General features: G+C 38.9%; 1 protein-coding gene across 44 annotated transcripts in view; it reads left to right on the top strand.

Moving 5' to 3' along the window:
• Positions 1-14,247, top strand: part of ANKRD28 (ankyrin repeat domain 28) — a 194,062-nt gene that overhangs the window by 118,983 nt on the left and 60,832 nt on the right. For 41 of the 44 annotated variants that reach the window (XR_010155115.1, XR_001712984.4, XR_008547220.2 and 38 more), the window contains 2 exons: positions 5,106-5,306; positions 6,845-6,932. Coding sequence is in view for 33 of the 44 variants with exons in the window: in XM_516310.8 (XP_516310.3) it covers positions 5,106-5,306; positions 6,845-6,932 (289 nt within the window). In the remaining 11 variants the exon portion in view is untranslated. The remainder of the gene's footprint in view (positions 1-5,105; positions 5,307-6,844; positions 6,933-14,247) is intronic. The other 3 variants (XR_010155122.1, XM_063805479.1, XM_063805487.1) reach the window with 1 other exon arrangement.

The following is a 14,247-nucleotide window of genomic DNA, read 5'->3' as shown; positions in this document are numbered from 1 at the left end:
GAAACTAGGTTAAGAAAGACTGCTTCCGGTTAAATATTCCTAGACTCCCCAACTCTCCTTCATTGACATAGTTTCCACACCACCTCCTACTAGCTGGCTATCTCAATCTGTCTCTACTACTATGATTTATGACTGTCATTCTTTAAGAGTAGCATATAGTTCAGCTCTGTGTAAGTACTGCATATTTTTCTGAATAAATGGATATCCGAGTATTAGGAGTTGGGTTTTGTTTTTGGTGTGTGTGTGTGTGTGTGTGTGTTAAAAAGCCACACTGCACTGCTGAAGAGCATACGACTTATATTTTAACCTAATCAGGAATTACATTTTAGGTCTGTCAAGATAACTGAGTTTAAATTCCATTATCACATGAGATATTGTGTGGTCTCTCCAAGCTTTGTGTTTATTTGCAAATATGTTAAGCCCTTGTTTTTCCTGTGCTTTCCTTCAAATCAATGGTAAGAATTGCTAAAAAAAAAAAAAAAAAAAAAAAGATAGAACCAAAGGGGAAAACTGGTACTGTGGAGCCTCTTCTATACTGACCCCATGGTAATAATAAATACTCTCTGAGTACAGTTGTTTAACCTTCAGTCATTATCCCATATTTCATAATCTCATTTGAATTAATGTCATGGAATGTTTACTTAGCTTTTAAAAAAAATCAAGACACACCAGCAGCATTTCTTACACATTCCCTCTAATAACTGAAAATTTAGAATTTAGATTACTATAATAATGTTTTTTGTTAATAAAATCATCTGTGCCCTTAGTTATCCCCACATTATTTTCTGTGTGCTTATGATGATACACTGATAATATGATGTAGAATTATCCTAGGGTATGACATCAGGCTCTTTGATTTGTAGTTCTAGAAATTCACCTCTTCTTTTTTAATGTCTCCAACCTTTAGGGATTTTCTTCAGTTTTCTCTGAATTTTCAAAGATCACTGCTATTGTGATCTGACACGTTTTTTGTTTTTTGTTTTTTGTTTTGAGATGGAGTCTCGCTGTGTTGCCCAAGCTGGAGTGCAATGGCGCGATCTCGGCTCACTGCAAGCTCCGCCTCCCAGGTTCATGCCATTCTCCTGCCTCAGCCTCCCGGGTAGCTGGGACTACAGGCGCCCGCCACCCCGCCTGGCTAATTTTTGTATATTTAGTAGAGACGGGGTTTCACCCTGTTAGCCAGGATGGTCTTGATCTCCTGACCTCGTGGTCCGCCTGCCTCGGCCTCCCAAAGTGCTGGGATTACAGAAGTGAGCCACCACACCAGGCCTGTGATCTGACATGTATTACTCTGAGTAGGAAATAATGGATTCAGGGTTCACACCTTGATCTGTCTTGATACTCTAGTGTCTTAATTGCTATGTTTATTGCCTTATTTAGGTGCCCACTTACCTACGCTTACCTACTGTGAACCAGATTTGTTCCTGCTTTTTAGTGAAACAAAAAAGTAGAATTGATTTTCCTGTTTTTACTAATGGAACATAAGTATTTCCCAAACTTTCCAGAAGCTTTAATGTTTGTATTATGAATTCCAAAATGGGAGTGGATAAGGCAAGGCTGACATCTCTAGTATTCTGTGTTTGCCCAGTTTATCCAATTACAAATTGTTCATTTTATTTTAAATTATTTATTATATCCACTAACATACCTACTAACATTTCCCAATATAGTGTTAGTTTTAGATCCCCCAAGTCACAATGTACTGTTCTCAGAGGTGAGGATCAGGAATCTTGATAGTGTTTATACCTTGTTTTCCATAATTTTTGTGAGTATTCATATATGTATTCTTTCCATATTCCTTTTTAAATTGAAATATAACTTACAATTAAAATGCATGAATTTTTTAGTGTACACCCTTAAGTTTTGCCAAATGTATACACCTGTGTAACCTTTATCCCAGTCAAGATATAGAAGATTTCTGTTACCCCAGCAAGTTCCCTCATGTCCGTTTTCAGTCTTCCCTGTCCCCAGAGGCAACCACTGTTCTGATTTCTCTTAGCATAATTTCCCTATTCTAGAACTTTATAAAAATGGAATCATACAATATGTATTCTTGTGTCACGACTTCTCTTGTTCAACGTTTTTGAGATTTATCCATGTTTCATGCATTATTGGTTCATTTTCATTGCTGAGTAATAGTACAGATATACTGTTTGTTTATCCATTTTTCTGTTGATGGACATTTGCATTTCTGGTTTTTGGTGGTTAGGAATAAAACTGCTATGAGCATTCTTGGATGGATTTTTTAAATCTTTTGGATAAATCACTGTTGTGGAATTGTGGAGTGATAGGCCTCCATATATCTTTGATTAGCTGGCTGACTTCCTTAGCAATTTGATAGATAACTGGGCATTTCTTCAGTCTTTTGCCATCCCTGTTAAGTACTGGTGCTATTTCCCATGTTTCAAACTGTTCTGACTACTTTTTATTTCAGAGGCCTAAAATGGTATGGGTGATTCATGGCTAATAGTATTTTGTTCAGTCTTCCTTGATGCTCTGTATATTTATAGCTATTTTCACTTTCTAACACTTTTCATGTACATTAGTTTATTGTGCTTTATAGCATACTTGAAAAGAGTGGTAGGCAGATGTTATTTCCCCCACCCCCATCTCCTTTACAGATAAGAACATTTAGGGTTAGTTTTATAGGACTTGAATAGTATGCCTTGTAAATAATAGAATTGACATGAGAACTCAGATTCTCTTTCGGTTTTGGTCGTTTTCATTTTCATATGTAGTTTGGCATTCATTTACTGTTGCGGGAAGTCAGGGACCCCAAATGGAGGGACTGGCTGAAGCCATGGCAGAAGAACATAAACTGTGAAGATTTCATGGACATTTATTAGTTCCCCAAATTAATACTTTTATGATTCTTATGCCTGTCTTTACTGCAGTCTCTGAACATAAATGGTGAAGATTTCATGGACACATCACTTCCCCAGTCAATATTCTTGTGATTTCCTATGCCTGTCTTTACTTTAATCTCTTAATCCCATCATCTTTGTAAGTTGAGGATGTACGTCACCTCAGGACCCTGTGATGATTGAGTTAACTGCACAAATTGTTTAAACGATATGAAATCCGGGCACCTTAAAAAAAGAACAGGATAACAGCAATGTTCAGGGAACAAGGGAGATAACCATTAGGTCAGGCTGCCTGAGAGCCAGGCGAAACAGAGCCATATTTCTCTTCTTTCAAAAGCAAATAGGAGAAATATCGCTGAATTCTTTTTCTCAGCAAGGAACATCCCTGAGAAAGAGAATGTGTTCCTAGGGGGAGGTCTCTAAAATGGCCGCTCTGGGAACGTCTGTCTTTTTACACTTGCAGATAAGGGATGAAATAAGCCCCAGTCTCCCATAGTGCTCCCAGGCCTATTAGGAAGAGGAAATTCCCACCTTATAAATTTTGGTCAGACCAGTTGTCTGCTCACAAACCCTGTCTCCTGATCAGCACAGGAGTTTTGACCTGCTCTGTTTCCGACCTGGGCCGGTTCACCCCTCCTTAGGCAACCTGGTGGTCCCCCGCTCCCGGGAGGTCACCATACTGATGCCGAACTTAGTGCGGACACCCGATTGGCATAGCGCACTACAGCCCAGAACTCCTGGGCTCAAGCGATCCTCCCACCTCAGCCTCCCAAGTAGCTGGGACTACAGGCATGCGCCACTGTGCCCGGCCCCTGTCTCCTGATAAGATGTTATCAATGACAATGTGTGCCCAAAACTTCATTAGCAATGTTAATTTCACCTGGTCCTGTGATCTCGCGCTGCCTCCATTTGCCTTGTAATATTTTATTACCTTGTGAAGCATGTGATCTCTGTGACCCATACCCTATTCGTACACTCCCTCCCCTTTTGAAAATCACTAATAAAAACTTGCTGGTTTTGCGGCTTGGGCATGTGATGTCTCCCCAGACACCCAGCTGTAAAATTTCTCTCTTTTGTACTCTTTCCCTTTATTTCTCAGACCAGCCGACACTTAGGGAAAATAGAAAAGGACTCACTTTGAATTATCAGGGGCAGGTTCCCCGATAATTTACCAAAAATTAGGATTATCACTGAAAGGAGAAAAATTTTGCTGAGTTTAGTTCTGATTATATTGCTTAATGTTGATGGCATACTGAATTCCTTGGAATCCTGCCATGAGTCCAATTTATAGAGGTAGTGTTGTGATGTTTTCCATGCGCTTCTGGGAGATAAATCCCTTGGACAGTAGACTCTTAAATTGCCTTAACTTTCTCTCTAAGCAGCACTGCAAAAAGAACCTTGTCTATGTTGTGTCTTTTTTTTTTTTAATGAAATTGATCCTAGTGATTTTTCATTTTGTCAAATATAGCATGTATAATACATTGAGAAATAGTATGTTTTTAATTTTTATATATGCAGTGTAAAAAATCTATTGCTTAAAATTGTTTAAAGAGCCAGGTGTGGCTCTATGACTGGCTCATGTTTGTAACCCCAACACTTCAGGAGGCCAAGGAAGGAGGATCACTTGAGGCCAGGAGTTTGAGACCAGCCTGGGCAACATAGCAAGACCTTGTCTCTACAAAATAATTAAAAAATTAGCCAGGGGTGGTGGCATGCACCTGTAGTCCTAGCTACTCAGGAAGCAAAGGTGGGAGGATCACTTAAGCCAAGGAATTTGAAGTTATGGTGAGCTATGATTGCTCTACTGCACTCCAGCCTGGGCAACAGAGCAAGACCAAAAAACAAAACCAAAAAACTATTTATTCAAAGTATAAATTGTATCTTGTTACCTAGAAAAATAAGATATAATAAATGAATGTTTTTGAATAATAGTTGTCAGTATTTCTTCTTGCACATTTTGATAGGAATGTTTATGCATTTAATGGTAGGGTAGGGAAAGGGAATGTTTGATCTTGATGCATCTTATATGGCTCTGAGTACTCTCAGTATCGCTTTACATTCAAAATATTTTCTTTCCTTGGGTAAATTCCTACTTGTTTATAGTGAGTTCTATGAGAGCTTTTTTATTTTCTTCATATGTAGATACATATTTATACACACACACGCACACTATATATAGAAATAATTTCTCAAACTCTTAACTCATTTGTCTTTTATAACTTTTATCTTCATATGTTTTAGGAAGCAGTTCAGGTACTTTTGAAGCATTCTGCAGATGTTAATGCTCGAGACAAAAATTGGCAAACCCCTTTACATATAGCTGCTGCTAATAAAGCTGTAAAGTGTGCTGAAGCTTTGGTACCTCTTCTGAGTAATGTAAACGTATCTGATCGAGCAGGGAGGACTGCATTACATCATGCAGCTTTCAGTGGACATGGTGAGGTAGGTGGCATTCAATTAGACCATTATTTTTCTCTCCTCCTGTCCACCCCCCACTTATTAAAGAACTTGCATTTTTGCATAGTAAAGGCATACAGAACTATTTATCTTTCTCATTTTTGTCTAATTTTGCCTCCTTTTATAACTTTCTCAAATTTAGAAATGTATGTAGTAGATACTACTTGTGCACAGTTAACCTGTGGTGACCAAGGAAAACAATACCAACTCTTAACACAACAGGAAAAGTATGTTCTATTATTGTGGCAGGAAAAATAGGTGAAGACAGAGATATGTTATTGTTCTTCCAGAATTAAATAGCAAAGGAAGGCAGAATTTAGAAAACATGCTTTTTAGTAGTTTATTAACATTTAGTCAAGATAATACTTTAGTGACAGAACCATCAAAACAATTTAAGAAAATTGCTATTTAGTTATCTTACACAACAAACGTTGTCTGTGCTAGGTGTCATAGCAAAGATTGGGGTTTATGTGTACAGCAAAGATTTAGAGAAGGTAACAGAAGAACCTATGAAGCCAACTTGTCTAGTCTTTCATTTTTGTTGCAGGGATAGGAACTTATAGGTAAAGTAACATTCCCAAGATTCTGTGGCTGGGAGCTAGTGGCTGCCATGTCTTTTTCAAAGTAGTTCCCACTTATCTACAGAGGATGTGTTCCTGGACCCCCTATGGATGCCTGAAACATTGGATAGTACCAAACCCTATAGATACTGTGTTTTTTTCCTATACATACCGATGATAAAATTTAATTTATAATTAAGGCACAGTAAGAGATAATAATAAAATGGAACAATTTTAATACAAGTTACATGAATGTAGTCTATCTCTCAAAATATCCCACTGTAACTGTAGTGTAGTCACCTGTTTTCAGACTATGGTTGACGGCAGGTAATTGAATGCAGAAAGTGGAACTGCAGATAAGGGGAGACTACTGTACTTCTCTGATTTTCCAGTGTAAAGAATCCTTGCCTCTACTGCAGTTAAGGTTACAGATGTATCCCTATTTGAGATCTGCGGTAGCCTTCCAGTGGAGAAATTATTGTAAATATGGTTAGTTGCAATTATTATTTTTGGTACATTGTGAGGTAAGCAGACTATGCAGTGACTGACCTTCAGGTATAATTATACTGTAGGCACTATGTTTGTGTTTGAATTAAGTTTAAGACATTTCTGGAATGAGAATGCACTTTTAACATTTTGGACTATGAATAGGAACAAAACCTCTTATTAAATATTTCAGTCTTAGACTTTCCAGATTTGTACTTAGTTCATAAAATACCAAGGCACAAAGTGTCATGCTAAAAAGGTACTGATGCCTGACTTCAGTAGCACCCACAGTTAACCTTTTTTTCATGTTTTGTCCTGTTATGTTAAATGACCTTCAGTATTTAGTCTAGCTCCTTCTGTTCAGCAACTGCAGAAATTTAGTGCCAGAGAAGTTGAGGTAAGTAACTGTCAGAAATGTACATTCATAGACAATTGTGCTTCACAATTTTGATGACACTGTGTTTACTTCTATTCCAGATGGTCAAACTACTCTTGTCTAGAGGTGCCAATATTAATGCTTTTGACAAGAAAGATAGGCGTGCTATCCATTGGGCAGCATATATGGGTATGTACTTTTTAAATTTAGTTTTTGATATTATATATTTAGAAAAGTTGTACATTTTAAGTTCTTGCTGTTTGTCTTTAAGGGTACTGAAAAGCTACACAGTATCTGAGTTTGATGCCCAGGTAGAGCAACCCTGGTAATGGGGGAGGTTTGGAGTACACTGGGTCCAGTTCATCTAAAAGCTGTTTGAAATTAATTCCATTTACCCTTAAAAAAAGAGACGTCCCAGACACAGGCCTGGAATACATAATTTAGGATTGATGTTTACTAAAGTCCATTCTCATACCCATTTTTGTTTGTATGAGAATATTAAGGTAAAAGTAACAAAGATGCATTAAGAAGCCTATTATTTTGGGCCAACCAGTGGGTTAAATGTGTATTATCATGTTTGATTTCTATAATAGTAAATTTATAGAAAGAAACTGGGGCTTGGAATACAGACTTTTTTGCTGTAACATAATATATATGTTCTTGAAAAATCTTACAGTCTGCAAAATTGTACTCTAAAACTAATAGAGCTCATGGGAATAATAGGCCTGAGGTAGACCACCCAAAACCTATGCAACCGTGTGACCACAGCACTAACAGAAACATTAATTGGTTCTTGCAGAGCCGGGGAGACAAATCAGCCTATTATAGGATATTTTTAAATGCACAAAAACAGCAGAATAGAAATGCTCGCTTCTGGATGCTAAAACTGCCGAGGAAGGTAGATCTCTAAGTATAGAGAAAGTACACCTTGCCATAAATCCTTAAAGTCCTATAAGGCTGGGGTTGTGCCTCTGGTAAGAAGCCATGGTTGTAGACATTCATTTTTCAAGGTTCTTAAAACAGCTGAAAGAACTCACTTTGCAGCCATGGAGCTCAGGGCTTTTTTTCTTCCTGCCAGAGGTTATAATCCTGTGCTTCTGCTATTTTAACTCCTGGGTAGGAAAAAGCACATATGAACTGACATGTTTTCTGTGTAATACTTGTATCATTCCCTGATTTACCAGTCACATTACCTGATTACAAAGACATCTAGTTAACCACTTTTCTAAGAGCCATAGCTTATCCTCATTACTTTCTGTTCTTGGTTTTGTCTTTTCTTGACTCTCATTTAAAAATAAAAGATTAACAGAAGATTCAATGGAGGAATATTAACTCAAGAACTATATAGTCCATCCCTCATATATGTGGAGGATTGGTTCCAGGACCACCTGCTTATACCCAAATACTTGCATATGGAAGTCCCATAGTCGGCCATGGGGAACCCCTATGTACAAAAAGTTGGCTCTCCATGTATGAGCGTTTCACATCCCCTGAATACTGTATTTTTGAACCACATGTGGTAGAAAAAAATCCATATATAAGTGGACCCACACAGTTCAAACCTTTGTTATTCCAGGGTCAACTGTATAATATGTAAAATAGATACAAACCAGTTATAATACACTCTTTCTAGATAAATAAGTCTATACATAACATGTCTGTATATTTCAAACCAGTTATAGATACCCACAAGGCCCAGGGAAATCCTATGCCTATAATGAAAACAACCAAAAGTAGTAGAATCCTTTTTCTTTTTTAAGAAAAGTTTTGAAAATCTTTATTCAATTCCAATATAGTTACTCTGAAAAAAAAATTCTACATAGGTATACTAAATTGAAGATTGTGATGTACAAAACCCACTCTCATTACCAATAAAACATTTAAAATAAGGTGTCAACAGTGATTTTTTACAAAAGCAACAGCATTCATGCATCAGAGACCTTACCTTATCTCTCTCCTTTGTATCAGAAAATTACTACATTTTGAGAAATGATATCAATTGAATAGATGAAATATTATCACCGAAGAATAGTCACATAAAGCATGATTAATTTTAAGAAATGATATTTGAAGAAAATATTAAAGTGCCTTCAGTATTTCTAACAGTATGTCCACAGAAAAGAAAAACATAGTCAGAATTAAGCAGATAAATGATGAAGTTGGGAATAGACGGTAATATGTCATTTTTCGTTCCCTTTTCAATAAGCCTCAGAAGGCAATCCCAGATCAGCTCACCACAACCAAAGTGAGCATGCTGATTTCCCACTCTTGCTTATCCCCATATGACAGTATTTCTCCTTCGAAAAGGTTCTTCAGTAGTTCGTAAGAGTATTTCAGAGGTCCATGGTGAGCAAGAACCTGAAGTAATCTGTAGTTAGCAAACATGTAATACTGGAGATGTGTTTTTGTTTTTGTTTTTGTTTGAGACAGAGTCTTGCTCTGTCACCCAGGCTGGAGTGCAGCGGCACGATCTCAGCTCACTCAAGTCCACTTCCCAGGTTCAAGTGATTCTCATGCCTCAGCCTCCCGAGTAGCTGGGATTACAGGCACCCGCCACCACACCTGGCTAACTTTTTTGTATTTTTAGTAGAGACACGGTTTCACCATGTTGTCCAGGCTGGTCTCAAACTGCTGACCTCAGGTGATCGGTCTGCCTCTGCCTCCCAAAGTGCTGGGATTACAGGTGTGAGCCACTATGCCTGGTCTGGAGATGTCTTAAAGCAGCCATCTCCTTTTTCTTCTAATACTTTCCACATATCTGTTACAAGGATTTGGGCTTGTTTGTAAAAATAAACTTTCTTCCCCTCAAATGGGAAAAAACGTGCCTCCAGACGTTTTCAACAGAATTTTCCTGGCTTCATCGAGAATCCAATGCCTCTCTTCTGTCAAAGGCATGAGAGGAAACATTTGTTTCAGAATGAAGTATATGCCAAACTTGATCTAGGGTTGTTAACTGTGGCATAGTATGAGGTAATCGTAGTTGGTGTCCCTTTGCTGAAGGATCTGTTGACTGCCGCGACTGCAGGGACCAATACCATATGTTCTCCCCCATACCTCACAACACACTTTTGCTTGTCCTGCTCTCACCAAATAGCAGATAAGGTTAAGTGTGTCTGTCATGAACACTGAGTTGACCATGGTCTTACCAGCTCCCCTGGGATTGGGATTTAGCTCATGAAGCATCTTCCACCTCTCCACATACAGCTCTGGCCCCTTCACCTTGGCCAGCAGCGGTTCTGCCACCCTGTGTATGTATGCCTCTGCTTTCAGTGAACACATCCCAACTGTGTTCTGCAGTGAATTTAATTTAATTCCCTGGGTGAGAGAAGACTGTGCATTCTCCCCCTCCCCTTTCAGACTGTGGAGTGATGCTTTTGACCTCCACTGGGGCAAACTCTTTCCTTTCTAAGCGGGCAACATCCAGAGTCCCTCTGTACTTCAGAGTTTCTACCCACTATGGGGTCATCACCCTAAACAGGGTCCTGCTCTCTCCGGGAGTGGCACTGAGAACTGAGTGCAGCTAAAGTACAACCTTTCTCCCATCACACTTGCATGACTAGGAAACTGTAGAGACCATGTAGCCATGCACTGGGCAGAAGCCCGAGAATCCATATTGCATTGCAGCTCTGACCTTCAGTGTGAGTGTAAAGGAAGATTAAAAAAAAAAATGTAACATCCTTTTCAAATGTGTCCCCTCCCCACACCCCCCCCCCCTTTTTTTTTTGAGACAGTTTCACCCTTGTTGTCCAGGCTGGAGTGCAATGGCGTGATCTCGGCTCACTGCAACCTCCACCTCCCAGGTTCAAGCGATTCTTCTGCCTCCGCCTCCCGAGTAGCTGGGACTACAGGCGCCTGCCACCACGCCCAGCTAATTTTTGTATATTTAGTAGAGATGAGGTTTCACCATGTTGACCAGGCTGGTCTTGAACTTCTGCAAATGTCCCTATTTTTAAAGCTGAAAGCTTGGTGTATGGTGGTTTACACCAAAGATATGTGCTGCTAGTTATGTACTGGGCCATTTTCTTGTGTTAATTGAAGGTAATAGCCAGAAGCAAGTTCCGTATTGCATCTTAAGGTCCCTTTCTCACAGCCTGTAGTTTTTCATCTTGGTCTTTCTGAATATTCTGGTGTGGCTTACTCTTCAAGACAGGAACAACTAGGTTATGTGATGTAAAACTGTACATCTTACGTTAAGAGGCTTACATGGTAAGCAGAGTGCATCAGTGTTTTTACCTACTAAGAATTAAGCTTGACTAAACAACTGTTTTCATACAACTGAAGGCCAGGGGGATTTTGCAGGTTGCCTGTAGTTGAGCTCCCAGAATAGATGAATGTGTGTATTTCAAGGGGGCCAGAATGGCTCTGTTGTTTCTCACCCGCTAAGTGTCACTTTTTAGGCATCTCAGTTGAGGTTGAAAAAGATATTCTGTGTTTCTTGGACCTCACCACAAGTTTTAGTCTATTTTGTGCTACTAAAATTAAATGTCATAGACTGGGTAATTTATAAAGAACAGAAATTTTATTTCCTTACAGTTCTGTATGCTGGGAAGTCCAGGATCAAGGCACTAGCATCTAGTGAGGGCCCTCTTGAAGCACCACATTGTGGGGAGTCAAACTCATCTTTTTTAAGGAGCTCACTCCCAAGATAGCATTGATATGTTCATGAGGACAGAGCCCTTATTGCCTAATCACCTCTTAAAGTTCCCACCTCTTAACACTGTTGCCTTGGGGATTACACTTCCAACATATGAACTTCGGAGGACACATTTAAACCATAGTACCATATAGCACTGCCCATTTAATTTATGAGCATAACTAGGCAGAGATTTATAATTATCCTTTTTCTGTCTCTTCCTTCCCTGAAGCACAGAATAAGATGAATATCGACATATAGCTTCTAAAACTGTTCAGCCATTCTAGGTATGCAGGATTAAAGAGTTAAATATGTGAAAGTAAGAAGCTATTGACTGGTCACCTCTCTTACAGACAAACGTAAAGTACAAGCATTGTCACCTCTAGGTTATATTCAGAGAATTCATCAATGTTAGTGTAAGAGACATTGGGGATTATGTGTAGTCTTGTAATTTATTTATCCCAGTTTTCCTTATTAGCCCTGGCTTTCCATTTCCTGGTTGAGGCTCCGTTAATTTCCTTTTAGGCCCTACCTCTTATACTTATGCTATTGAGTTATTTGTCATTGTTCCCTAGCGCCCCACCTCATCTCCAAATGAATTGATCATTTTCTTCTTCCCACCTCGTGCTTGCTCCTGCCATCAACCTTTGTCAAGGTCCCTTTACACATTCATCTTTCCTGTTGTTTTCAGTACTTTTAGAAATATTCAGCCAAGTTTAGCTTCAAATTACTTTATTGTGATGACTTTGACCCAGAAGGTACTGAATAAATATTTTTTACCTTGGGCTGGGCATGGTCACTTATGCCTGTAATCCCAACAACTTGGGAGGCTGAGGTGAGAAGATCCTTGAGCCCAGGAGTTGAAGACCAGCCTGGGCAACATAGTCAGACCCGCTCTCTACAAAAAAAAAAAAAAAAATTAATATTAGCTGGGTGTGGTGGCACACACCTCACTTGAGCCCAGGAGGTCGAGGCTGCAGTGAGCTGTGATCGCACCACTGCATTCCAGCCAAGGTGACAGAGCCAAAACCGTCTCAAAAATTTTTTAATTGATTTTTTAAAATTACCTTAACACCTCGTTGCATTATTTCTTTTCTAGAAACATAATAGTAGATATTTCTTTTTCATATTAAAATGGGGGGAAAGAGGCTGTAAATATCTACTTTAATTGATAATTTATATATAAACAACTGAATCTGCCTGATTCTTTATGCATCTTGCAGTATCTTGGCTTAATTTTTTTGAGGGAGGGATGCCTCTGTTTGAAAGCCTCATTTATTAACTTTTTATAGACTCATTATCTATGAAGGGATTTTTAAAATGACATCACGAGCAATTTCTTCAATGTAACTAATATATTTTGGATGCTCGTTTTCTATGCTGCTCTTGGCCTTGTGGAACATATCAAGAAGTAGAACAGCCTTCTGAAAGTATATATTTGGGGATTCATGCACAAAAAGTAATTAAAGAGTTAGTAATTAATGATTCCGTTTACAAAACATCACAAGGCTTATAGGGCTTCTAGGGAAGAGAGTTGATTGGGTTGGTCAGGAAAGGTTGGATCTGACATGTTTCTTCAAGGACTAGTATAATAGCAATGATTGGGAGGAGACATCCAAGCAGAATGTTCCACATAAAGAAGGTGTTTCATGAACAAAGACACAGAGGTGGGAAGGATTGTGGGAGAAGGAGAAAACACTGTATAATCTAATCTGACAAAAAGTGACAAGTTATGAAAGGAGAATAGTGGTCCTCTCACCTTCCAGATACATGGCCCCCTTCCTGGCCTTTTTATGTAGTTGGGTGGGGCCTAGGACTAGTTTTGGCTAATGGATGAAAGCAACATCAGTCTGGGCTGGAGCATTTAATTACTGATGGGAAACTCTGCAGTCTGTTTCCCTTTCTGGCACAGTGACCAGCCACATTCAAGATGATGTCAGTTACATGAGCCTGGGTCCTTGAGTAACTGAGCAGAGCCCTCTTGCCAACCTGTTATGGTTGAGAGAGAAATAAAAACATTGATTGTTTAAGCCACTGAGATTTGGGAGTTGATTGTTAACCATCACACAGTATAACCAACCCTTTCCTCATGGTTACAATGGTGAGTAAACTAAGTTAGTTAAGATCTGGTGGAAATTATAAGGAAAAATAGTTTTTTGGCTGCATGTTCTAAAGAGCTAACATTCTGAAGAAACAAGCCCAAGAAACCCCCAGATTGAAACGATTCCAGTAAGGCAGAGATCAGAGAGATTGTGGGTTTGGTGCTAAACTACCACAACAAAGTAAATATAGCAATAGGCAAATCACAAAAATTTTTTGGTTTCCCAGTGCATATAAAAGATATGTTTAGTCTCCCTGCAGTGGCTCACACCTGTAATCCTAACATCTTGGGAGCCCAACGTGTGAGGACTGCTTCAGGCCAGGAGTTCAAGATCAGCCTGGGCAACAGAGCAAGACCCTGTCTCTACAAAAAAATTTAAAGATTAGCCCAGTGTGGTGGCATGCATCTGTAGTCCTAGCTACTCAGAAGGCTGAGGTGGGAGGATCACCTGAATCTAGGAGTTTGAGGTTACAGTGAGATTGATCACACCACTGCATTTCAGCCAGGGTGACAGAGCAAGACCCCGTTTCTAAAAATAATTAATTAATTACAAAATATGTTTATGCTATACTATAGTCTATTAAGTGTGCAATAGCAATACATCTAAAACAATATACATGTCTTTGTTTTTTCTTTTTTATTAATTTTCAGTGTTCTTAATTAAAAAATATGTTATTGCTAAAAAAAAAAATGCTAACTATCATATGAGCCTTTAGCAAGTCACAATCTCTGATAATGGAGAGTTTTGCCTCAATGTGAATGGTTGCTGA

Source organism: Pan troglodytes, chromosome 2, assembly GCF_028858775.2.
Source record: "Pan troglodytes isolate AG18354 chromosome 2, NHGRI_mPanTro3-v2.0_pri, whole genome shotgun sequence".
Classification (NCBI taxonomy): domain Eukaryota; kingdom Metazoa; phylum Chordata; class Mammalia; order Primates; family Hominidae; genus Pan; species Pan troglodytes.
The sequence above is the reverse complement of the archived record's forward strand: the minus strand, read 5'-3'. Positions and strand labels throughout refer to the sequence as shown.